Genomic DNA, 26,421 nt, shown 5'->3' with positions numbered 1-26,421 from the left:
CTTTCCAGTTCATATTGTTCCCGTGTATACTTGACTTCAAACAGCTGGTCTTTGAGGAGCCTCTGATTAACCACTGGGACTCAAAAATCTGATCTGTGATGTAAGTATACATGGAAACTCTCATTAAAAAGTGCGCTGTTATCCTTTGCCTCATCGATTTCAGCTTCTCATTGCAGACAGGAGCCTTGTTTCATTAGGGATCCAGGAGAAACTGCCTCATACCCTGGAGGAAGGCTTGCCGCCTTGGAGGAAGGCCAAGTACCAGCTGCTAGGAAAACACTTGCCATATGAGTTCTTTGAGGATGCTGGGTCTTCTAGGGTACTAGCACTGCATTACATTTTAGACTGAATAACCTGCGTGGGCGAGAGGATGAGTTCAGTCACGTGAGCAACCATTGTGCTTGAGCATCAAGTAGTTGGACTTGCGTAAGAGAGCATAAATTCTTTGCCTTTCTCTGTCTTCAGCAACTCTTCTTTGAGAAAGTCAGCTTGACTGGATTCATACAGGTTTGTCTGGTTCAAATGTGATAGGATTAAGCAGAATGAAGGGAAATCTGACCAGTGCAGGAAATTTGGGAATGCGCTAAAAGGCCATATGCTTTGTTTTGTTTGGACTCGTGACTCAGAAGGGAAATGTAATACTTCCTGAGGATCTCCTTTAAATGTCCCCGCTTGACCTCCACAGTGCACGGATTTTAGCTGAAAAAAATGCAGTATTCCTGGTTTTACTTACCTCTCACAGCATCTGTAAAACCTAGCGCTCTACTGAGGCCTGTACCCAATTGCAGTAAAAGAAATGAAGCAGAAAACTTGTGTAAGAGCTGCAACTCAGGGAGCAGCACTCTTTGGGTTTTCAGAAGTCCCACCTCAGCCAAGGCTTTCCCATATTGAGTTCCCAGTGAAGTGGTATCCAGCTTTGAGCAAGAGCAGTGTTAGGGCTGGCACAGGTTAGCAGGCCACTGCAGGAGCTAGAGGTTTCTTTGCCCGCACAAAACGCTTCTCTGGGTTCTGAGAGATCCAAGTTTGTAACATGCTGACTTATTCTTCCAGGACATGGTTTTGACCAGGGTGTGAATCACTTCTCAGTGTCACCATCTCAGAGAAGTTTGGTTTTTAAATGAGGGCTTCTTTTCTTGCAGCATCACTAAAAATGCCAAGTCAGCCATCCTCCCTAAAGTGATTTCACACAGGAGCCTTTTAGACTATGTCCAGAAAGCCACCGAGTTTTGGCTTTTTGGGATAAAGATGTGTGAGCCCCAGGCAATGTTTAGACTTGATGCTGAGGTCTACTTTGTGTACCTGGGCTGGTGTATTTTGTGTGACTTCCTTTTCTTTGTGGAATGAGAGTTCACTGTTGCAGAGCCCACCCCGGAAAAGAAACACGCTCCTCCCGGGTACCCAGCCTTCGCACCACCTTCGTGGTGGTGTGCCGGCTCGCACAGTGAATGTGAACAGCCTTTTCAGTATGAGTGACAAGCAGTTTTACTCTTAAGACATGGGTATCAGTGTGGACTAGTTGCTGTTTCTGCTTTCCAGCAAAACCCGCTAACTTGGTCAAGAATATTTGCAGTTCTGTAAAGGGAGTAACTCAGGTTTGGTTTTACAAATTTTCTAGGCAGAACTGTACACCTACCTCTGTAATGATAATGGTGGAGATGGAGTAAATGGATTTTCCACTGGAGCAGTGTTATTGATCTCCAAGTAAGCAGCTGAAAGTCAGTGTTCCCTTTGAAGCCTTTGGTTTCAGGAAGATGACTGAATAACCTGACAGTTGAGCCATGGTGCTGTTCAGATTTGCCTGGATTCACATAATTTGTGTGATTCTTCTACCATAAAATAGGAAGAATGATCAGTCCTCTAGGACATTGTCATTTCCCTGAACAAGTAAGGAAAGAGAGGGCTGGGAGTGGATTGTAAGCACAACCCATGGCAGCCTGTGTCATGAGCAGCAAGTCCTTGACACCTGCAGAGCTATGGATTTAATCCATTAATCAAGAGGGGACTGGAGCAGTCTCTTCCTGCTGTATTTGTTGGGGTTTTGTATTGTGTCATTAAATCCTGGTTATTCCCTTTCACTTAGCAGTAGTTACAAAGTTCATTCCAGACATTCAGATGCTAGTCCTTCTGTTCCATGGCTTTGGCTTGTTTGGGGTTTGCTTTTTGGTAGTTTCTGTGGAAAAGATTGAGACCTTCTACAGATAAATTGGATTTGACAGGGATATTGATTCCATTGTATTATTTTTTTTTTTTTCCTCTCTCCAGAAATAATTACCTAAAAGCAAATCTGTTCCTCCTTTCTGCATGCAGATAATGTACAGGAGGAGAATAATGCCTGCTGCTTCCTTTCTTATTTTCAAAAGCATGCCACACAAAGGAAGCAGCTGGATGTGGTACTGGCACATCGCCTTTGAGGGAGGAGGGAAGGGCAACTTGAATGTCGGCAGGACACCTACTGTACTTGGGTGTGAAACTTCTGTTAGTGCATAAATCAGCAGATCTCCAAGGCTAGTTGTGTAATACCAGTGGATTCTGAGAAGATGATAAAGGGGCTTAGTAGAAATGGAGATAAAGTGCAATTTACAGCCATTGGATCATTTTTATAGGTCCTGAAAGTACCCATCCCCTTAGGCTACTGTCCTGCCTGCGTGCAGGGCAGTTACATAGTCTATACCTAAGCATTTACATGCTTACATACAGGAAGAAAAATGCTTACATGGTATTACATTACTGTAAGCTAACCTTTCTGCTTCCTACACAGAAAAGTTACACTGATGTAAGATACAGTGAGATTTTACTCTTTGTGGTGAAACCAGCAGAACTCATCCTGTTAATGCTTTCAGATTTAAGTATTTATTTGTGTTGTGTGTTCAGAAACAATCTGCTGAAGCTGCCTTCCCCTCGCTCCCCCCCCCAAAATACACTCAACGAACCAGGAAACCTTTGCTTGCATTCAGGAGCAGGAGCGTGCACATGAGGAGGTATGCTGGTTCTCGAAAAGAGCATACTGCTGATTGTCCTGAGTACAGATGTTATGAATATGCATGGCTGATCTTTTGGTACAGCTCCACTGCAGCATGTAGGATCAGGCACTGCTGTTACCGCATGCCCAGAGGGAGAACGGAAGTGGAGAGAGAAACAGCATGTAAGAGCAGGCTGCAGTCAGGCTTTTGAATTTCACAAATGCTTAGTCCATGCCAGTTATTTCCCCGCCTTGGCTGTAAAAGCTCAATCTCTGATCAATCCTAATTGGTGTCTGTGTTTGGGGATTAAGGCTACTTTATAGTGAGGTATCAGGCAGAGCATTTTCACCTTGCCCCACTATAGAATTATACAGTGTTCTCATTTAAGGAGGCTGTGCAATCAGTTAAAGAATTGTTTAAATGTAACATAAATGGGAAATGGCCATTCTCTGGCAAGGGTGAAATATCTAAGAAACGAACGCATCTCTCCAAGTCACCAGGTCCCTATTAGTTGTCATTCTGTGATGCACATCTGCTTAACATCAGACTCTTTACCTTATTCAGCTGAAAAACCTAAGCTGGCTTTTGCTCCCAAGAAAAAGAGAGCAATTAGAAATCTTTTTCAGAACTCCCTTCTGTGCCTCAGCTCAGTGGCAGAAGAATCTGCTTTCTATTAAAGTGATAAATTGCATAATTGGAGGTGTAAGCAACCCCCGCTGTAAAATTTGTCTTTGTCAGATATATAAAGCATTGATTTTCTTTGTTTGCTGATGCAAAACCTCACTGGTATGAAGCTGTAGTCTCCCATCACCCTGCTACCAAGCAGAGTGTGCTAGCACAGCTGGAGCCTGCTTCACATGCACAGCTAGTGTCGACCTTGTACTCTCACTGCAACGTTTTGACTCTCATGCCAGTGTATATGGGAATACCCCTACCCTGTTGGCCTAGTGCGTGAGTTCCCGGTGGATCCTATTATGCAAAGGGTTTTATTAAGTATACAGTGATGAATTTATCTTCTGGAATCCTATCACTAACCCCCTGAAGTGAGTCATTGGTGTCCCCCAGCAGACATAATCACCAAATTGTTCCTAAACACTGCTTTAATGTCAAGCTCCACAGTCTTTCCACTGATTGCCCCCACGAGCACAGAGTACTGATACATCTTGCTGGCGAACCAGCAACCAGCCCTGGGGAAGCCAGAAGTGCCGTAGGCTCTGCACATGCAGGCTCCAAGATGATTGAGAAGTGCTTCTCTCGGAGCACTAGGATCAATTAATAGTAGGATGAAGTGGGGAGTGTTGGTGTGAAGGCCAGAGGGTAGAGCAGCCTTCCTGCCTTTGTCTGCGTGTCTGTGTGAGCAACAGCCGAGCCTCTGGAAACAGCCCCATCTTTCTGACCAAGTCAGGCTATTTCTTGTCAGCCCTTTACCCTTCATTTTCCATTTCTCTTTTTGTCTCCTCCTATTTATTTTTCTTTTCTGCTCCTCTTGTCCTCCTCCCATATCTGGCCCTGGGCACTCAGGCGTGTAACCCAGGTCTTTTTGCATGCCCTGAGAAGGGTTGCCAAGCTTGTACCCTTCATGCTAGGTCTTTCCTGCGAGCCTGGAAATGCTGTTGGGCAAGGGGATTAGCAGCCCTGAGAATAAACATTTCCAGCCACACAAATTTTACTTCCTATGATCTGCTTCCCAGTCTAGGAGACCTCCTAAAGATTTCCTCCCCTGTACAGTATGAGCCGTCTCTGCATCTGGCAAGTTTCTCTTGTGCACAGAAAGTCTGAGTTCTGCTGCTTTCCCTTTTGCCTCTTTTCCCTAGCCATAACCCATTAATATCATCTGAGTCTCTGTCTAGGTGGCTCTCTGCCATAGCTCATCTTATTCGGCAATCTGCACACATAAATGTCCACTTTTTTTCTAGCAGCCTCAGGAGGCACCAGTTTTCACTGACTCCTTGTTTTCCAGAAAGACATTTCTGTTCTCTTCCCAGTTATATCAGAAGCACTGCTGGTGGCGGTGGCCTGCCTTCCAAAGTTAATTGAGGCTGCTGAACCAGTTCTGTTGATTGCATTGTGCTGGGTTTTAACTTTGCCCAAAATGGCCTGCTGGTTGGTTCTGTGCAGCAGCGAGTGCGTTGCTCACCAGCAAGACAAAGGGAGCTCCGAGGTACCTTGAAGCCTGTAATGGGCCCCACACAGTATTTAGGTCTGGGCTTGTGCAAGATGTCTGCATGTATCTTTTTTTTTTTCTCCTAGTGAGATTGCAAATGACTCAATACCATGTATATATTAATCTTCATGAAGAATTGTGTAAAAATGGATTATAATTCGTAGAAAAAATGTTCATGTTGGTTTTGTAGCAGCCTCAAAACAGCCACCCCCAGACTCTCTTTTAGATAAGAGCCTTTCCTCACTGGTGTCAGCCAAAAAGTTACTTCACTGCGCTGCTCGAGCACCCGTCCGGGGCCAAACCGCGCTGATGCCGTGGCGAGTCTGACCCAGATGGAGCCAGGCCCCCTCCCAGCTCTGCCTGCTGCTGCACGTGGAGGCAGCTGGTCCTGCCTGCGCAGCCCGGCCGGTCACGGCAGCGCCGAGGAGGGGCTGGGACCTCTGCCAGCGCCTGCCTGCAGCAGCGAGGAGCTGCGGCCCTCTCGGCCGGCTACTGCACTCAGTGGGTCCAAGTCCCTTCCTGAGGCATCGCTGTCCTGTTGGGCACCTGGCTGGATGCCGGGTTTAGCTGGTGACTTGGAGTTCTCCAGCGGGAGGAGGAGTTGCGGGAGGTAGGACTGAGGTGAAGGCAGCAGTGCTCTGCAGGGTGTCCTGCAGAGATAATTTTTGGAGTGAATATGGCTTTGGTTCCTGATATTCTCAGCCATGTGCCTGTGCCTGAAGAAGAGCCCATCCTTTCTGTCCCACCATCCTGCAGGAAGTGTGTCTGTCCAGCCTGTCTCCGGCTGGAGACCCCGTGTCTCTCGTGCTCCCAGCATGAACTGGTGTTGGCTTCCTCATCCCAACAGGGGCAATTTTTCCTTTCACGTGTACCTGTGCTTCTGCAGAGGCTGTAAATCATTTATTTCTGGAGGGCTTAGTTGGTTTTCATGCCACTTGTGGTGCTTGCTTTTGGAGAAACACCTCCCAAGCCCAAGAAACCATTTGACCGTGTGGCAGCATGTTCAGTAGCTTTGTCCCCAGCCTGGCACTAGGGTGTATTAATCTTATAGCATGTATTGGCAGCAGGAAATCCAGTGCTGCTCTCACCATCTGTGGGACTGAGCCCAAGGCTTTCCCATCCTGCTGTCATGTGGAGCGGTACCGTGGCCTTGCAGGGAAGCTGCAGGGCTTCCTAACGGCGACTGCTGCTCTTGCATTGTCCCTTGTGTTGAATGAAGTTCATCTGCAACACTAAGTGAAAAAAATTGAGACATTTTGAATTCCAGCAGTTCTTCTATTATAATTAAGCTGCCTGAAAGGATGACTCAGGGAGAACAAATGCAGCTTGGCTATTTACAGAGCTGGCCACAGGAGAGCTTCCTTATAACTTCTCTATCTTATGACCTATAAATTGTGTTTGATAGCTAATCTGTCACCTCAAGTTCTTGTATCAGAAAAGATTGTTTCCCTATTAATTTGAATCAGCACAGCGTATTTACAGTTCCTCAGTGTGGTAATGTTACTCTGTTAATGCTGCTGATCACAAAAATAATTTGTCACCTGTGCTATCTGCCTCTTTCCATGGCCCATAGATCTTCCTGACTTGGCATTACTCTTCCAATTGTGATGTAATTTTAGTAAAAATAATCTTGAGGAAGGTTTCTCCTGCCACTGTTTTTGAAAGTCATGAAAGGCTTATTTCTTCAGGGACACAATTTCAGTAGCAAAATGTGGTTCCAGTTAAGAGATGCTGAGCCAGCTCTCCTCCTGTAGAAGAGATTTTCTGATCTGCTTTCTTTTTAGATTTTATCGCTACATAGTGTGGCCAGGAAGAGGTTAATCATTTGCTTTGGAGAAAGGAATTAAAATCCTGTATCTATGGGGCATAGCCAGTCTGCAGGTGGGACCCAAGCAGGAACATACCAGTTTATCAAGGTGAGGTGAGTGTCCAGAGGGAATGTCCAGGGAGAGGGAAAGCTCTCTGACTCTGTAGCTCCTGGGGCAGATGTATGCCTTCGCAGGGAAAAGGTGTTGGGACTTCCTGGTGTGATGCTGGGTGGGTTGCAGAGTTTCATCATGGCCACTCTGTGCACTGATGGGAAGCCACCAGCATCCCTTAGCTACTCTAGCTGCTTAATTTAAGTGTTTTCCTTCCAACTATGATGTCAGTGTGTATTTCTGTATGCTTGTAGCGTGGAAGAGGCAGCTGCTTTGAACAATTAAAAGAGGTGGGCTTGAATCTGCAAAGTCTTAGGTGAGTTTAGCTCCAGAGGTCCTCTTGCTGTCTGAACCTTGCTGCGGAGTTGTGGTCTGAGTCACATCTCCTGCGTGCAGAGCAACAGGCTCACTTTTTACAGCTCATCTTGCTTAGGTTTAGGCTTTACCAGTGGTATTGCACTGAAGCCTTTCTCCAGCTCCATGGGCCTCAAATTTTGGAGACAGCTGGTTGGCATGACCTGTGAGGTGCTTTCAGTTGCACTGCTTGCCCTTACCACGTGGAATCCCGTTGCATGGGAGAGCTTTTGGTGTTGTGCCTATGGATATTACACCCAGAAAGGTAAAGTGTGCTTACTCGTTGAACAAACAGCACCAGTATCAGCTACATTGGAGGGCCATCCAAGTCATAGCAAGAGGGGAGTAGCCACACAGGTCACTCCAGTGGTTGAGCTCAGAAAGCAAGAAGAGAGGGAGCATGCCTTTTTTCCCAGCACTGGGACAGCTGAAGGTGCCCCACTTGCTTGCAGCCTGGTGTTGTGGTCAAGTTGCTCCTCTCCTCGTCACGCCACTTGGTGCAAAGATCTTGTTTGTTAATAGGAAATTTGAACAGGTGATTGGGGAGCTCAGAATCCTCTGCATGAACAGGAACACTAGCCTAAGGATGTACCGGGAGCACGCAGCCAAGAATGATAAAAGAGCGAGGCTGCCTCTGTGTTGGTAGCATGGGCTTGTGCCATTTTGAATAGCAAAGACAAGTGTCCTGAGATGCTGTGTAACCATCTCAGGTGGAAGGGTGGACCGGATGTTTCCTGAGCTAGGGTGCTAGGGAGGGGTGAGACCAATCTCTGAGCAGTCACTCACCCTGACTGCTCCTTTCTGGAGGTTTGGAAAAGATGGCTGTTGTGGAATTGGGTCACAGCAGCAGCTGGGTAGCAAAGGAAATGCACATGCAGGGACCATGGGGGATTTGGGGTCGGGGCTTTGGAGTGAACAGCTATGCTGAGGCAGCAGACGTGCATTAGGCAGAAGGAGCACATCCCTGCTCTTGGCTCCTTGCCCTGCTGTCCACCTGTGTATGCTCTGGCTCTGCCAGGTGGAAGGAAGGCCTGCGTCCTGGTAGGTGCAGTGGGCAAAAGAATCTGACTCTCAGATAATTTGTCTTGTTAAATACAGCTGTTACTCAGTGGTAAGAACAGTTTTCAAATAGCTGTATTTATTTAAGATGTCCCCAGGGGACAGAGGCTCCAGCTGCTGAAGTACTGTTGTCTTTGCTGCAGTCCCAAGGTTGTTTGGGGCTCGGTAACAAATAACGTTGTGCTAGAAGGACCCTGATGTTCCATAGTAAGAACTGTGCCCTTCAGAGCATGGTGTGATGGGCCAAACAGAAGTACAAGAAGATGCCGGTGACTGCACACTGGCTACTGGTATTGCAGTCAGTTGGTATTACTGATAAGCAGCAGAGGCATCTCCCTTCTCCCAGCTGAGTGCTGGCTGCAAGTGTCTATGTTTTCCACCAGCAGGTATTCAACAGCTGTTTGCCCTGGAAAGAAGAGACTGCAGAGACCTCATGGTGGCTCAGCCTGCAGCATGGTTGTGTCAAGTTACACGTGCTGCTGCTGGTCGCTGACAGTGCTTTGGCATCAGCCTGCGGGGTCTGAGGAGTCTGTTGCTTTGACATGAGCGTACTGGGTAGAGGGTGGACCAGGGCAAGCATTCATTTGCAATGATCTCTGCAGGTGACTATCATTATTTGTCTGCTTTCTTATGAGCTGCCACACACAAGATTGTTTGTTGTGCTAGCCAGACTTGGCGTAGATGTTAAAGTAGTCACGAGAGGTGACCTGAGGTGTGGCTGCCGACAGGGGAAGCGCTGCTTTGTGAGACAGCTCAGGCTGGTCCTGGAGTGCAGTGTTCTGCAGCGATCGCTTTCTCCATCCTCAGTGGTCTCTGCATCTTTGCAGTGCCAGCCTTTGCCTCTACCAGGTACACACGCACTGTACTCTTCAGAGAAAGAGGCAATCCTAGCCCTGCTCTCCTGAGTCAACCCCAGTTGTGCTACGTCTGCCTGAGCTGCCATGAGGGGTGTAGAAGAACTGCAGAGAGCAGGTTTTCTAGCTGGTAGTCACATTCTTTCCCCAGAATGGCCTTCTGTGGCTTTGATTTCTAGAACTGGGGCCATCTGACTTGTTTCCATGAATACTTGTACTTATTTTTTCTCTCTCATCCCTGCAGGCAGCGTCCTCAGCACTGAGCAGTCTGGGCCATGTGTACACAGCCATTGGGGACTACCCAAACGCGCTGGCTAGCCACAAGCAGTGTGTCCTCCTTGCAAAGCAGTCCAAAGATGAGCTCTCTGAGGCGCGGGAGCTGGGCAACATGGGAGCAGTGTACATTGCAATGGGGGATTTTGAAAATGCGGTGCAGTGCCATGAACAACATCTTAAGATCGCCAAGGAGCTGGGGAACAAGCGGGAGGAAGCTCGAGCCTACAGCAACCTAGGCAGTGCTTACCACTACCGGAGAAACTTCGACAAAGCCATGTCCTACCACAACTATGTGTTGGAGTTGGCCCAGGAGCTGGCTGAGAAGGCCATTGAGATGCGAGCTTATGCTGGCTTGGGCCATGCAGCTAGATGTATGCAGGATCTGGAGAGGGCTAAGCAGTACCATGAAGAACAGTTGCACATCGCTGAGAGCCTGCAGGACCGAGCTGCTGAAGGCAGAGCCTCCTCTAATCTAGGTAAGGCCCTGACATGGAGCAGAATTTGTCAGGGAATGCTGTGACTATCAGAGCTGCTGCCAGGGTGCAGGAGGTTTGCTGCGTGCTATCTTCTTAGTTACTCCAGTTTCACCAGGCTGTCTTCATAAATTAAACAGGCACTTGGCAGATTGTGTGCCAATGTAATGTATTCCATGTTCAATTATTAACCTGCTCAGAAAGGCACCAGAAAGGACAAGCTCATGGCAGAAGGGAAATGAAAATGTACAGTGCATTTGAAGAGCTGTTCAGGTGTCTGAAATAAACGTAAGTCTTGTGCTAAGGCAAGTGACGTGGTTTGTTACCTGTCTGTTTCTTTGGGAGCTTGTCAGCTAGGTATGTCAATATATTGCTGCCTTGACGCATGGGTCAAATCCTAACTGAGTTTGTTTTCAGAATGTGAAATACATTAAAATAATAGAGTGTAGGAGTCTCGTGTTCTTCTGAGGAGAGACACTGGCATCCTGCTGGCAGGCTGGGAAGGACCGAATTACATCAAAGTGAAGTCCATTCCTGCTGCTTCTTCACAGCACCAGATGTGGAAGCGACCAAAGATGAGTTTCCGTCTCTGCTGTGGGATGCGGAGTTTGCGCTGCTGCTGTTCCAGCTGTCATTAAGGATGTGTTCTCAGCTGGCTGGGAGTGGCAGAACAGGGCTGTTGCTGGTATAACAAAATACGCATTTGCTGGCAGCCCCTGAATCTCAGCTCTTGCAGGCTGCCCCAGCCATAAATTAGCTTCTGTTTCTGCTTGGCAGTTGGCACTTGGTTCGTTTGTAGATGCTAATTGTACTCTGATGTTATCAACAGCAGGTAATTGAAAAGGGCTTGATGAATTACTTAATTTCTCTTAATAGCTGAGTCTTCAGGAGCTGAGTGAAGAAGATAAGGTGAAGGGGAGAAAACAAAACAATCCTAGCTTTCTAATTAGATTTGCGAATCTCCTTCTTACACAAATTAGGGCAAATGTGTGAGGCAAAGTAGGTTTGTGAGGCAAAAGTGCCTGTGGCATGCTTAGCATTAGAGAGCAGTGAGCATTGATAACGTTTCTGTTCGTGTGACAGAGCGCCTAACAGGCAAGAGGGCTGGGGAGATGAAGTCTTGCATCTGGCTTCTAATATTTATGTAGGGGCTTTTGCAGAGAACAACAGTGGATGCATCTAGCAAAGCACAAACCATACATGCCCCATCTCTGCTGCCAGTGTGGGGCTGGTCTTGGGGAGATGCAGAGACGTGCAGGATCACTGGTGTGTGAGAGGGACAGAGGAGCCCGCGTTGGGGGAACAGGACCCAGGACTGGCCAGGCAGGGAACAGGGGGAGGTGTAAACTCTGGGTGCTTGGTGGGGGAGAAGGAGATGTCATCCTTGGGTATGCTTGAGGAATGCACTGGCTTCCCAGCTCATGGTCAGGACTGCGGGAAAGTTCCGCTTGCTGTGAAGCTTAACTTAATGTATTTTGTTTCCAGTGGAAGCTGACCAGAGGGTGCACAGGCTATTCTAATGGTGTAGTTACTGGGAGATGGCACGGCTGTGTTCAGCTGTGAGCACCTATAAAAGAGGGTGGGCATGCTCTGAGCAGCACTGGCAAACCTCCAGAGATCAGAACCGCTTTCATTCACCTCTCCTCTGAAGCACGTGCTGCTTTCTGGAGGATTGCCCCAATTCTTTCTAAGCACATCCAGGAAACTGAGGAAATGCAGTCTGGGGTAAATGGAAGAAGCTGTCGCTTGGTTTTGGTTTTCCTCTCTACATCAGTGTGGTGATGAGCCATCTTGGGTTTTTCTTATTGTCTCCTCCTGTTTTTATGAGCCTTTTGCCATTGGGCAGGCCACAGCTCTTTTGCTAGAAGAGCAAGCTTAATTAAAGTTCTGCAGCATTTCTTCTAACTGCCTGTATGTTCAGTGTAGTCTGTCTCTGTGCTACTCAGCATCATAAAAAAAACTCCGACAGACTGGTACAGAAATGATGAGCTGAGATGGGCTCAGCAATTCACTGCAAGTGCTGATACTCGCTGTAGTTGCTTTGCCTCACCCCGGAATGAAACAAGCACTGCTGCAAAAGGAAGCAGCTTGCTCTTGTTCCTCAACCTTCACGGTACTCACTTGCAGTTGAAATTCTCTCAGCATTTTGCTGGCTCAAAATCAGTCAAGTTGGGACCTAAATTCATCTTAATATTGTTATTAATCTTATAGCAGCTTTGGATTTAATGATGCTTTCAGCATTTAATCCCAGAAATTGGGGGGGAGGAAAGCATTTTGGTGCAGTAGAGAATGTTTTTCTTGTGTTGGATTTAAGCCTAAATACAACTTTCAGTTGGTATGCTGAGTCAGCCACTCTACAATTTGTATTAGAATAGTTTTCCTAGCTTCTGAGTGCAGGATCTCACGTTTCGGCTGTTACTTGGCTGTATTTTTATGTCTTCTCTGTCAGAGTTAAGTTATACTGGAGAAAGAGAACACGCAGTTCTTGTTGAGAAAGTCTATTACTGTTGTTTAAAATGCATCCAGTACCAATTAAAAAGTCAAGTCTTAATTGTCTCTTTCATCTAATCCACATGCAAAACAAAACCTCATCAAAATAACCATGCTGACAGGCAAAAAAATGTATCTAAATGTGTGTTTCCAAGCCAGAATGTTAGAGTTGGCCTCTTTGCTGAAGCAACAGAAATTTTCTGTTTGCAGTTCACTGATTTAGATGGAAAGCTCTCTTAAGTGTACTATCTAATGCTGAGCAAGCCAGACACAGAATCTAACATAGCCCAGCTGCTGTAGTGCTCTGCAGGGAGATATAATGCGTTCTGTGACTCGGTAAGCAGAAGGTAATGGACTGAGGGCAAGTCACAAGTTATCAAGCCCTTCACAACAAGGAGATGTGGAGTTTAACCAGAAGTCTCAGACTGGCAACCTTTGCAAAGCAGATGGTGTTTGTGAATGCCAAGGCTCCATGTAGAGAGCTGGCTTTTCAGCCTCCGCAGCTCTTATGGTTTCCCATTGCCATGGAGAGAGAACACTTCAGATTATTAATAAAACACAGTTCAGAGTGTCTCCCTTGGTGCTTAGCATCTCTTTGCAGTTACAAGAGAACTTCTGTGCCTATCTTCCTGTGCTTCGTGTGTTATCCAAAGGTGCTAGATATTTTCTCTTGAAGCTTTTTTGCAATTAGGGTCAAAAAATGATGGTTATGTTTGGCCATCTCTTCCCCTGTTGCCAAAAGACTAGCTAAGTAACCCAAGACCTCCCTCATCTCTCACCGCTCACAGGCATGCTCATCCAGCCACCTGCATCACATCAGAGCATGCGGCAGACAGTGGATGCTCTTAGGCTCTCCTGTCTGCACCGAGGAGGGAGCTGGGAACACCACATGGATGAGCTTCAGAACCGTGTTTGCTCTGTTTCAACTTTCAGCATGTTCATATTTCATTCTGAAAGAGTGGGTTCAGTCAAGAACGATGTTACCTCAGTCTAAGCTGGGCGCCACGGTGCAGCTGTGACGCCATCACAACGCAGAGGTCTGTTCTGCGCTGTCTGCTGCTGCTGGGAGACTGGAGGTCCCTTTGATTTCTGCTGTAACCGCCTGCCAGGCTCCAGCACAGGAGCTGCAAAAACTGTTGCAGAATTAGTCTGACACTTTCACTCTCACCTTACCGATTTGTTGCCCGAGTTGGAAAAAATCGGTGATTTGCGTAGGCAGAATGTAACTTTTATGATTATTTTGCTGATGTCTTATACAGGTTTCTACCCAGTTCTAACTACATTCATCATTAAGAAAGCTTGTGAATTAATGTAATTTGTGCCATTTTTGGTGCTTTACACTATTAAGGCAGTAAAGGCTATCTCTGACCATCTCCCCTCATGTCTGCCAGGTTCTTGTTTTCAGTCTGTTCTCCTGTATCCTTCATGTGCTATTCCAGAATGTAGTCTAGCTGACTAGTCTTGCTTGCCAGAAGACTATCTTTTATTTTGAATTCAATTATTATAGCTGTAAGAATGAGTCAGTTTTGAAGTGACAGTGTGTTTCTGGATCCTTCTTCCTTAAGTGGCAACAATAGATGGGTGACAGCTTAAGCAAACTAATGTGATAGCAGGCTCCGTAGGTGAGGAGAGCACAGCTTTGTTCTCTGTTATGCTACTTGGTTTTGTCCTGGATATCTCCCGGTAAACATTTGCTCACTGTTTTTTCTCCTTTCTTGGCAGTAAAGAGGCTGACTAAAACATTTAGAACTGTGAAGGCTTCATCTCCCATCCATCTACGACCCTCATTTTTGTCTGTTGAGGAATGCACAAAGAGAGAATATATTTGGTAGGTGGTGATTTTAGAGTCTGAGTCAGAACCTTTCCTTCCTGGGCCATCCTTTGTAATTCCCCTAGCAAATGATGGAAATATACCAGGAGGTGCTGTGTGGGGTCTCTTACCAGGTTCCTCTTTTCCCAAGAGCAACCTTAATTTTTTAGATGAAATTCTGTGAATTTGCTTGAGCAAGGTTTGTGACAGAGAGCAGCCTTTTTGGTGGGCATAGTATCCAGGGTGAAAGTCCATCCATAGCCTCTCCGGAGAGTGGCAGCACTGGCTGTTTCAGTAACCTCTTGCCCTAACCTCCAGTATGAATTTTACTTGTCTGGCTGCTCTTTGCCTTTCAAAGCCATGCTCTGTGTCTGACTTGCCATCTTCCTCTCCCACTTTCCTTCTCCTTCATATGGGACAGGACAGGTTGGTGTCCTGGGGCAGGAATTGCTATTATCTCCAGCCTCAGATACTCCTTTTCTTAGCTATCCTCAAGGATAATACGAAGTGGCAGTGGGAGAGAGTCTGGGTTGGGTCACCATCTCCGACACTCTTCCTCCATTATGAGTTCCTCCATGTTGAGGGAGGTAATTACAGTGAGCATAAGTCTTCTCACTAGCTTCCTCATCTTTCATCCACCACTCCTGTGGACACAACTCCTGAGTTGTCGGTGGCATTTTAATGGTGACCACTGTCCACTGACTTTTCTTGTTCCTCACAGTGAAATGGAGTTTCTTCAGGGTGCTTAAGCTTTGAGGCTGAGCTGCGGCATCCTGTCTGCTCACTAGGAGTTCCTAAATGACCTTGGATGCCAAAGATTTTTCCTTCTCTGTCAAGTCATCTGAGTAATTTGTAGAATCATATCATAGAATCACAGAATGGTTTGAGTTGGAAAGAACCTTAAAGCCCATCTAGTTTCAGCCCCCCAGCGATGGGCAGGGACACCCTCCACTGGACCAGGTTGCCAAAAGCCCCATCCAACCTGGCCTTGAACACTTCCAGGGACGGGGCTTGCAGATAAAACATACATGAAACTAATAGCAAGGTGTAGAGCCAGCATCCCCTCAGAGCCTGACAGAGCATGTCTGCAGTCCAGGGCCAAGGTTGTCTCTGACTTTGACAAGAATTTTGTTTAAGTGTATAGCTGAGGATAGACTGGGGATGGGAAAACACAGTTGCCATTTGATGGGAGGGAGACAGAGCAGGATGCTTGGAGATGAGGGCAGGGATGGCAGCTTCTACAGAAAGGATGATGGGAACCCACTGAGTAGCAACAACACAGCAAGGGAGTGAACTATGTGATTGCTCTTGTTTCCAGGTGCTAGGGCAGCAAGGCTCAGTAGATACTAGCAGCCAGTCTGGGGTGCCTGTGCATCTCTCCAGAGATCTGGGTGGGTGTTTCCAGCCATGCAGTGGGAAAGGTCTGCATGCTGTCCTGGGTTCCTCCAGGTGTCTGACCTTCCTGCCGGTCCTGTTACTCTGTATTTCAGCCTGTTGGCATCTGCAAACCTCAGCAAGTTGTGGCTGGTAGCTCCTGGCAGTGTCCTGTTGACATTTTTACTACTCTGTTCCTTGGCTATGTTTTCTTTCTCAGCATGACACACTTGGGATTAATGAAGCATAAGGAAATGATCTGTGAAGGAGGTTTTATAGAGAGGCTTGCTGATGAGTTCGCGGAGGTGAGCCCATGGAGGTGAACAATCTGTTTTTGAGGTAGTGTGTGCTCTAACAATAAGGGGTGTCCATGTTCCCAGTGTAATTCCTTGGTCCACAAGTAGTTGATGCTGGCCTCAGATAATCTCCCAGAAAAGCTGTATAGAAGCTCAGAGTTACCAGAGGAATCAATGATTAAACTGAGAGAAGTGGAAGATGCCTCCTGAGGCACTGAATCCAGTCTCCTGTTATTGCACATGACATGTAATGCAAATACCATGATTCATAAATTAACCATGCACCATTTTAACAGTAATGTTTTGATTGCTTCACTATCCTACTGTAGGGCTGTTCAGGAGCCTTGGTACTCTGGTGGTAAAAATAATTTCTAGGGTTGATGCCCCTCTGTGGTTACACCAGCATTGGTCTGTAAATTGATTAACTCTTCTGTGTCCAACAGGAATCACATTTGTCTTTCTTTATCAGACATACATCAATTCACCAGATAGTTCCTTCTCTTCTCGTTTCCAGGTGATGACTCCTTGCCCTTGTAGTCTTGAAGTACATGTCTTTTGCATAGTTTACTGCTGATTTTCATCACCCTGTTCTTGTTGCTCTAGTACAGAAGGTTGTCCAATCCTTCCTCCATAATAATCCCATCCTTCTCAGTGTCAGCAATGCCTCTTAACTTGGTTTCATCAGTACATCCTGAGTAGCACTCGCTTCCTTTGTGCCAAAGTCAGTACTAAAAATTTTTAGTAATGTCTGTCCTATTTTCTGCTTTCTGACTCTTAATTAAGAGGAATGTCATCAAAGAACAAGTTATCTAGGCAGTCAGCTGAACTCAAATTTGCTTTTAAGCTGTCTTCTGTCCTCTCTCTCCCTTTTACAGTCACTTGAAGCTCAGTGCTGTCCCAGACTTGATTCCTCAGAGGAGGTGGAGAGGTGCTGGTGGAGAGCAATGGCATGTCTTGTCTCCTTGAGGAGTCTGTCCATTTAGGAGTATGAGATTAGGAAAAGCTTGCTTGTCCCCTTATTCTGGAAACCCTGGGTTTTCAGGGGTGGTTTTCAGTGAGCCATGTGTTCAGGTTTCTCACAGTGGGGCGACATTTAGCTAATTACATCTCTTAGTTTCTGAAGCAATGGGATGCTTTCACAGTGACACTTTTTTGCAGTTTGTAAGTAATGTAGTTTTGTGTCCAATCCAGTACCACCCCTTGTAATTACTTTGTGTTTTTCTGCAGAAATCAGTGTTCTTTCCTGTGAGTGCTCTGCTGTGCGCGGCAGTGTGGCTGTCCACCAAGCCCCAGCGCTGGCTGTGTCTCCAGATAGGAGATGGAGGGCCAAAATATTTGTGTGGGGTCACTTAGCTTAGCTTCATCCTGTCCTTCCTGCCACCACCTTCCCTCATCATACCGGAGGGAAACATCAGCATGCATCAGCCAGAGATGCAGTAGCTAATGCTGATCAGTTAGAGCCGCAGGCTCATTGGAGCTGAGGGAGGATTTGGCCAGGATCTGGACTAAGACACCAAGGAGCCAATCCCTCCTGCTGTGAGCTCTAGCTTTGATCACAATTGCAGTGCTGGGGGAGAGAAACGAACTGTCAGCAGCAGCCAAGCGTTGGCTAGTTTGATCCTGTTTTCTGCCTGTTTTTATAAATTGCCTTCTCCTGAAGCCTCATGTTAGTAGGAAAGTGAGCAGAATTTTTGAATTACTTGCTTTGATAGAAATACAGGTAATCCAGCCAGAATGCTTCAAGCTGACGTAATGGAACTTGCATTTTCAATCCTACGTGAGTTTAAGAAATGAATCTGCAAGGTCCAAATTGTCTTGGGAAAGCAAATTTCAGCCCTCATGTTCCAGGCTTGCTTGGAAAGCCTCTGTCTTCAAATTTCTCTTTAAAAGTACAAACCAAGGAGGCTGATGCACAGGACCTGATCCACAGCTTGCTGCGCTTGCCAGTGACCAGGGAAGGCAGCTGCCTCCCGACCCTCAACACCTTGGTTGTCTGCAGAGATGGAAACTGGAAGCTGCTTTCTTGTAGGGGCAGGGAAAGACCTGAAGTTGTCTTCAGATATCTAAGTAACTGTGGTGAATCTGTAGGATCTGTGTTTGCAGGGCCTCCTTCAGTGACTCATGGATCTCCAGGCCTCTTCATGAGTGTTTGCAAAGGAGCCATGTGTATTATTAGCACAGAGTTTAATTGAAGCATAAGTTGTAACATCAGCAGATTCAGAGCTCCTGTTCCCACATCTCATAACAAGTACAAGATGATTTGACTGAAATTGAAGAGCAAATGCATTCTCACCAGTGTGTTGAGTATGAGCTCTTGGAGTCACCAGGTATCACCGATGGAAAAAAAAAAAAAATAGCATAATTAAAAGATGGGCATTTGATAAGGCCAAACTGTCCAATTGTTGTGGTGAATGCATGCTTCATAGAATCATAGAATCGATTTGGTTGGAAAAGACCTTTAACATCAAGTCCAACCATTAACCCAGCACTGCCAGGTCCAACCACTAAACCACATCCCTAAGTACCACATCTACAGGTCTTTTAAATCCCTTGAGGGATGGTGACTCCACCACTTCTGTAGGCAGCCTGTTCCAGTCCTTGACAACCCTTTTCGGTGAAGAAGTTTTTCCCAATATCCAATCTAAATCTCTCCTGGCACAACTTGAGGCCATTTCCTCTCGTCCTATTGCTTCTTACTTGGGATTAGAGACCAAGGCCCACCTGGCTACAGTCTCCGTTCAGGTAGTTGTAGAGAGTGATAAGGTCTCCCCTCAGCCTCCTTTTCTCCAGACTAATATGTGTAATATAAAACCTTCTCCAGGATTTGCCCGTTAGAAGCGAGGAAGCAGTTTGCTTGAGAAGGGTCGTGCCATGTCGGCTGTGCTGGGGACGCATCAGGGTGCTCTGGGGAAGTGATGGGGCTGCCTGGTGTAGAGAGCCTGGGGAAAGGGCCAGGCTGTAGAAAAATCCTGGCATGGCAAGGTGTTGCAGAAGGGTTAGCACAGAAGAATGTTTTTCTTGAGCCCATTTCTGTTATTTTTCAGGAATCATTCACCAGATGAAAGGCGACTATGACAACGCACTGCGGCTGCATAAGACGCATCTGTCCATAGCTCAGGAGCTAAGCGATTACGCGGCCCAGGGCCGGGCCTATGGCAACATGGGTAACGCTTACAACGCGCTCGGCATGTATGACCAGGCTGTCAAGTACCATCGGCAGGAGCTGCAGATTTCTATGGAAGTGAATGACCGTGCCTCTCAGGCATCTACACATGGGAACTTAGCAGTTGCTTATCAAGCGCTGGGTGCCCATGACCGTGCTCTGCAGCACTACCAAAATCATCTCAACATTGCCCGGGAGCTGCGAGACATCCAGAGTGAAGCACGGGCTCTCAGCAATTTGGGCAACTTCCACTGCTCACGAGGAGAGTATGTGCAGGCAGCCCCTTACTACGAGCAGTACCTGCGCTTGTCCCCAGAGCTGCAGGACATGGAAGGGGAGGGGAAAGTTTGCCACAACCTTGGCTATGCCCATTACTGCCTTGGGAACTACGAGGAAGCTGTTAAGTACTACGAGCAGGATCTTGCCTTAGCAAAGGATCTTCATGACAAGCTGAGCCAAGCCAAAGCCTACTGCAACCTAGGCCTGGCCTTCAAAGCCTTGATGGACTTCAGCAAAGCAGAGGAGTGTCAAAAGTACCTGTTGTCCTTGGCCCAGTCTCTGAACAACTCCCAGGCTAAATTCCGAGCTCTGGGGAACTTGGGGGATATTTTTGTCTGTAAAAAAGACGTAAATGGTGCAATAAAATTTTATGAGCAGCAACTGAGTTTAGCCCATCATGTTAAAGACAGGAGACTGGAAGCCAGTGCCTATGCAGCCTTAGGCTCTGCATACAGAATGATACAGAAGTGTGACAAGGCTTTAGGTTACCACACACAGGAGCTGGAGGTGTACCAGGAGCTGGGAGATATGCCGGGTGAATGCAGAGCACATGGTCACCTTGCTGCAGTGTATATGTCACTTGGGAAGTACACCATGGCGTTCAAGTGTTACGAAGAACAGCTGGAGCTTGGGCAGAAGTTGAAGGATCCCAGCATAGAAGCCCAAGTCTATGGTAACATGGGCATTACCAAGATGAACATGAATGTCATGGAGGAAGCTATTGGCTACTTTGAACAGCAGCTGGCCATGCTGCAGCAGCTCAGTGGAAATGAATCCGTGTTAGATCGAGGCCGAGCATATGGGAACCTGGGAGATTGTTACGAGGCTCTGGGAGATTTTGAGGAAGCTATAAAGTATTATGAACAGTACCTGTCTGTGGCTCAAAGCTTGAACCGTATGCAAGATCAGGCAAAGGCCTACCGGGGCTTGGGCAATGGGCACAGGTAAGGAGCACTGCGCATGTATTCTGATGACAGTGAAGTACATGTACACGTGGATGCATTGCGTTACTCATGGGGTGTGTTTGTCTGGCCATTGCACACATGCACAGGGATGTGGCATAGGACCGAGTAAGAGAGTCCTCTGGGTGCTGAGGACTGTGCTGCAGCCTCAAATAATGAAGCTGATGTTGCTCTGCCCTGAGAAGAAGAGAAGTTTATAGGGTGGCAGAAGGAGGACATTGATTCAAAGGTGCCAGGGATGTCTCCTGGGGGGAGCGTTTGTCTCTGCCTGAAAGGTTTGAGCTGAGGAAATGGCAAAACATCTTATTTCAAGAAAATACTGGCAAAATAAATGCTGCTGTTTTCTTCCCTTGTAGGGCTATGGGAAGTTTGCAGCAGGCTCTGGTGTGCTTTGAGAAGAGGCTTGTGGTGGCACATGAGCTGGGGGAGGCATTTAACAAAGCCCAGGCCTACGGGGAGCTGGGGAGCCTGCACAGCCAGCTGGGGAACTACGAGCAAGCCATTTCTTGCCTGGAGCGCCAGCTGAACATTGCTCGAGAGATGAAGGACCGAGCTCTGGAGAGCGATGCTGCCTGCGGCCTTGGTGGGGTCTACCAGCAGATGGGAGAGTACGACACAGCCCTGCAGTATCACCAGCTAGACCTGCAGATTGCGGAGGAGACCAACAACCCCACTTGCCAAGGCCGGGCCTACGGGAACCTAGGCCTGACCTACGAGTCCTTGGGCACCTACGAGAGGGCGGTAGTTTATCAGGAGCAGCACCTCAGCATTGCAGCACAAATGAACGATCTTGTAGCCAAAACTGTGTCTTACAGCAGTCTGGGGAGGACTCATCATGCCTTGCAGAACTACTCTCAGGCTGTGATGTACCTGCAGGAAGGTAAGAGGCTGAATTATGCAACACAGCATGTCATGGTGGGTGTGGCGGGGGTATAAGAGGGAGGCCTGAAGACATAGAAAGTGGGGTACTATGAGCGTGGCACTAAGAGGATGTGTTTGATAGTGGCCTTTGATGTAAAAGCTCTTGCAGACATCCATAGCTGCTGTTGAGCATCCGTGTAAGTAGCTGTCCAAGCAGGCTGTTATGGTCAGCATGCCATGTCAGTCGGTATCTTCCTGGTGTCCTGCAGACAAAGCATTGCAAAGCACAGCCTGTGCCTTCCTGGGGGCACCTCAGCTAGCTCTGAGCTTGAATCTGGACTGCACTTGGCAGAGTCTCTTTATAAAACTTGTTTGTGCCTGAGCCTAGAAAGTGTAAACCTTCTCTATAAATAGCATCGCATAGCAGGAACTGGCTCTGGGATCAGGTCATGATGGATCTCTCTGATCCTGAGATCAGGTCTCAAACTGATGTGTGCCTTGCTGATACCCATTATGGCTCTTCCTTCTGCATTCCAGTGGGAGTGAGACCAGGTGAGTGTCCTCTAAGCTGTGAATGAAAAAAAAGTTGTGTTTGATAGGGAGGTGAGGGAGGTTCAGCTGTCAGTGTCCGGAAGCCATCTGCCACTGCTGAGCGCTGGGGCCAGTGCTGGCTTGGGAGTTGTGCTGCTGCAAGGAATTCTACCATGCAAGCGGCATCTGTTCAAGGTGACGGCTCTCTCATGGAGGAGATGAGCAGTATAGCTGGAGTGTATGAAGCTGGAAGCTGAAGTATTAATTATATCAGTTAGTGTGGTTTTCCTGAAACTGACCTTGGCAGGATTCCAACGTGCTGAGGGAATTCAATTAAGTCAGAGGGGGAAAAATTAAACACAGCTCCTTCTCCTGGTGTGACGTAGAATTCCTGAAAAGCCTGCAAATGCTAGCTGCTGCTGAGCTGTGTGGTCACGGCCAGGGCCCTGCTCCCCAGTCCATGGGAAACCTGAGGTGCCGAAGAGGAGGCATCCCCGTTGTCAGCAGGGCCCACGGAGGTGAGAGGTTTGGAGCATGGTGGAAGAGGGGAATGACACAGAAGGTGCTGCTGGAAGTGACACGAGCTCCAGGTTGTTCACGCCAGGACCCTGCCCGCTGCTCTGGCTCGGCACATAAAGCATGTGGAGCTGGTGCTGATTTGAGTGTCAGCAGCAACTGCCCGGCACTGGCGCTGCCCTGCTCAGTGTCCCACTGCGTGGCTGCTCTGTGCTGTCTCTGCCTCCGCAGGAGCCCAGGAGGCCCAGGGTCTACCTGAGCCGATGGCCTGCCCGGCTCCTGAGGCAGAAGTGCTCCACGGGGCTGCCAAGGCCCCTTCTCCACTTTGGCCCTCTCTCACTCTGACTCCTTTTCAGGACTGAGGCTGGCAGAGCAGCTGGGACGCAGAGAAGATGAAGCCAAAATCCGCCATGGCCTCGGCCTCTCCCTCTGGGCGAGTGGGAACCTGGAGGAGTCTCAGCACCAGGTATACTGTGGTCTGCTCCGTGCTGGTGGGCTTGTGTCCTCTGAGCCCTTTGGGTCATTCTCATCCTCAGGGGAGGAAATGTCTGGCGCTTCCTGGGCAGGGTGTGTAATGCACTGAGCTGACTCAGGCCCGTGTGCCTTCCTGCTCCATCCGAAGTCACCTCCCCTCTGCCGGGGATGCTGCCATCCTGAGGGCTGTCTGAGGCAGACCTCCCCTCCCTGAGGGTATATTGGCCCTGGATCCTCCTGCTGTCCCAGCCAGTGCTTTGTGCTGTGTCTGTAAGGAAGTCACCGTGGCTGTTTTCCCTCCCAGCTGTACCGGGCCTCGGCACTGTTTGAAACCATCCGACATGAGGTGCAGCTGAGCACAGATTACAAGCTGTCACTCTTCGACCTGCAGACATCCTCCTATCAGGCCCTGCAGCGGGTACTTGTCAGTCTTGGTAAGAGATGCTATCATATGCTGAGTCTGAACTTCAAGCTCATGCTAAGAGTTCAAATGAAGTTGTGGGGAGGCAGATCATGATACATCCTTCACTCCCCATCTGTCTGATGCAGCACAGCATTTCTTTGCTAGGACACAAGTAAGGGTGTCCTGCTTTGGATTGCAGGCACTTTAGGATTTTCTTTCTTGCTTCCTCCATTCATTGGCCTTTCTGTGGCTCGTTTTCCCAAACATCGTGTTGTTGCCTGCAGACAAGATGATCTGTGGGACTGTATTCCAACACAGAGACGACTCTTTCAAGGAATAAGTGCTGTGACCCTGCTTCCCCAGGTTTTATTTTGGGTTGGGAGAGCAGCCATCCCTGTTCCTGCACCATGTGCTCCAGAACACATTTGTGTCAGTCTGAGAGATAGCTTTGTCTTTTCAGGTCACCATGATGAAGCTCTGGCAGTAGCAGAGAGGGGACGAACGAGGGCATTTGCTGACTTGCTTGTGGAACGCCAGACTGGGCAGCAGGACTCTGATCCCTATTCTCCAGTGACCATTGACCAGGTCCTGGAGACAGTGAATGGCCAGAGGGGACTTGTTCTCTACTACTCACTGGCTGCAGGTTATCTGTACAGCTGGCTGCTGGCTCCTGGGGCAGGTGAGGTCCTTTTTGGAGATGAGAGCCTGTGAACAAGCCTTACAAAGGGAGAATTGTACCATTTGTAGCTAGACTGAATCTAGGGCCAGAGTGAACGTATGAGGGAATCCTTTCCATCAATTACCTTAGGGCTGAGTGGACTGAAAACTGTGGTGTAGCCACAGCGATAATGACATAAAAGCGCTTATTCAGGACTTTGATGTTCACCTGGAGATGGAAATGTTTCACATGTTTAATATTTCCATTTTTCAACCTCCAATCTGTATATATTTCCTACAGAGCAGAGCAGTAATGAGATTCCTAGTATGTTGGTTCTGTAAGAATCTTCTGTGCATAAGAATCCCTGCTTTAATTATATTTCTGTGCTTTATCCTTCCAAAAGCTTTTGATGTTTATTCACTGAAGTGGATTGCAGAAAACAGAAGGGCGTCCCCACTTCCTGATATGCCATTGAACTGCCTGATCCTCTGAATTCTCCTCATATGAATGTGGAAACACTTATCACAGAGGAGCAAGGAGGATTAATTTGAAGAGGATTGCTTTTTGCAGACAGCTGTTGTTCATTATCTAATGAAGTGATGACTGTAAATTTTCATGAGTTCTTTCTGGATATAATTTAATAATTGCAGCCCTTCACAATGACAAAGCTAAAGAGATAAAAAGCACTATTTAGACTGCACCAAAAGCGCTTCAGGAAGGGAGGCAAAGTTTCACACATGCCTGACTTCAGATGGGATGACAGTGATTGGAAGATACGCTTTTTGGGGGTGTTTTGCAACGTTGCATGTATAAGTGTAAGATGGCATTGTCCTGCTATGCATCCATTTGCTAATTGGCTCTTCGGGCCTGTAGTTTGCACAATAAGATGCCAGTAATTCTATAGTATTAATGTCAAGCTCAGCTTACTAAAATTATACGGATCAGAAGTGTAGCGTTTGGCACTAGGCTTCCTGACCAGTCTTCTCCTTGCCCAAACTGGGTCTTGTAGAAAAGCAGTTGCACTCTTCAAGTACATGGGTTTGTGACTGCCTCCTTGAAGGCACTCTCAGGTGTTGGGAAGGAGGGGGACTGTGATGCTTCAAGGGTTCCACTTGAGCAGCTTTGCTGGGGAGCTCTGCCGTAGTGACTCCAGCCCAGCTAGGTGACCTCTTGCTTCGTTAGTGCTGATGGAGAGAGTAGCTTCAGTGGCAGCCCAGGATCCTCATCTCCCACTGAGATGGTACCCTTAGAGGCTCTTCACTGATTCTGTATTTGCTGCTGTTGCTGCAGAAAGAGTTACTTTATTCCTCCAGTCTTGTTAACTGGTTTAATAATTTATGCTGTCAAGGCAAACAGGGCATCCAGAGCAGCCTTTTACTCTTGATCACAGGCTGTAGAATTAATTACACCAGGAAGGATATGCCAGTCTAAGTGGAGGAAGGTTTTATCTGCAGTAGTAGTTGAATTCTTAACAAAACAGTGAGTGTCCTTTGTCTGGTTTACCCATTATGAAATGCTATCTTTTAATATTTTACTATGCATTAATCCGTCTTTTTCTTTCTTTGTATATAATATATTTTCATGCATATGATTGAAATGAAAAATCTTCATGTGACATGAGGAAGTTCTGCTGTAGTAGTAACGCTTTTGTTCAGTATTTGAGCCTTGTGTGGTCAATTTATGTGATCAGAGGCTATTAATAGGTGTTTTTCGTGTGCATCTATTGAAATGCTAATTACTCTGGTAGTTGCTTGTATGAAAGATCTGTTTTATAATTTATGAGTGCTGCAATAGCAAATGCATTTCGAGCATCTCAAAAGCACTGCTCTGCCTTCGTACCTTTGAGCCATCATCTGCAAAGCACAAAACCAGATTTTAAAAGCAAGGCTGTAATACAGAATGCTGGAAAAGCCCTGTGGAGACATGGAAAGGAATGCTTTGCCCCAGTTGTACTGGAAATACCAAATGCTAGGGATTGTGCCACCTTCCTAGACAGTTGCTGGCAGCACTGTTCCTGCCCTGCAGAAATAACCTCGTGATTCTGGTGCCTTGCAGGAATTCTGAAATTTCATGAGTATTATCTGGGTGACAGCCTGACAGAAAATGCCGGAGACTTCCATGAAGCCAACAGCGTGACCCTGCAAACAATAACAAACTCTGCGCTGGAACAGTACATTTCAAGTGTGCGGGAGGCTCTGGGTGTGGATTCCTTCTATACCCGGTAAGGTGGCAGGGGAGAAGGGGGGGTGCGTGTGTGACATCCTGGTTCCCGCTCTCCCACCTGAAAGTGATTCATAACAGTCTGGGATGAGCTAATGGGCCGAGAAGTCTGAGAACTGAGAGTCAGAGTGGGGGTGAATTTTCATTGCAGCAACAAGAAAATTCCTTTATTTTTGTATCCATGGCTATTTTTCTGCCAGGTAACTCTATGTGCACATGCAAATAAGGTTTGAACCCATAGGCTGGGTAATGAATCTATAGATTGGATGAGGAGGCAGATGCCATGTCTGATGCCATGGGCGGATTCCATCCTACTTACAGTTTC

The 26,421-nt window shown here is 47.4% G+C and overlaps 1 protein-coding gene across 4 annotated transcripts in view; it reads left to right on the top strand.

The window, feature by feature from the left end:
- TTC28 (tetratricopeptide repeat domain 28) overlaps positions 1 to 26,421 on the top strand; it is a 187,410-nt gene that overhangs the window by 126,277 nt on the left and 34,712 nt on the right. For 3 of the 4 annotated variants that reach the window (XM_054843936.1, XM_054843935.1, XM_054843937.1), the window contains 7 exons: positions 9,555 to 10,062; positions 19,074 to 20,415; positions 20,790 to 21,313; positions 22,698 to 22,807; positions 23,120 to 23,249; positions 23,679 to 23,897; positions 25,932 to 26,097. In XM_054843936.1, the coding sequence (XP_054699911.1) occupies positions 9,555 to 10,062; positions 19,074 to 20,415; positions 20,790 to 21,313; positions 22,698 to 22,807; positions 23,120 to 23,249; positions 23,679 to 23,897; positions 25,932 to 26,097 (2,999 nt within the window). Of the gene's footprint in view, positions 1 to 9,554; positions 10,063 to 14,271; positions 14,378 to 19,073; positions 20,416 to 20,789; positions 21,314 to 22,697; positions 22,808 to 23,119; positions 23,250 to 23,678; positions 23,898 to 25,931; positions 26,098 to 26,421 lie in introns of those variants that run through there. The other variant, XM_054843938.1, reaches the window with a different exon arrangement.

The sequence above is a fragment of the Grus americana genome, chromosome 16, assembly GCF_028858705.1.
Source record: "Grus americana isolate bGruAme1 chromosome 16, bGruAme1.mat, whole genome shotgun sequence".
In the NCBI taxonomy this organism is placed as follows: domain Eukaryota; kingdom Metazoa; phylum Chordata; class Aves; order Gruiformes; family Gruidae; genus Grus; species Grus americana.
Note: the sequence above shows the minus strand (reverse complement) of the source record. Positions and strands in the feature narration are given on the sequence as shown.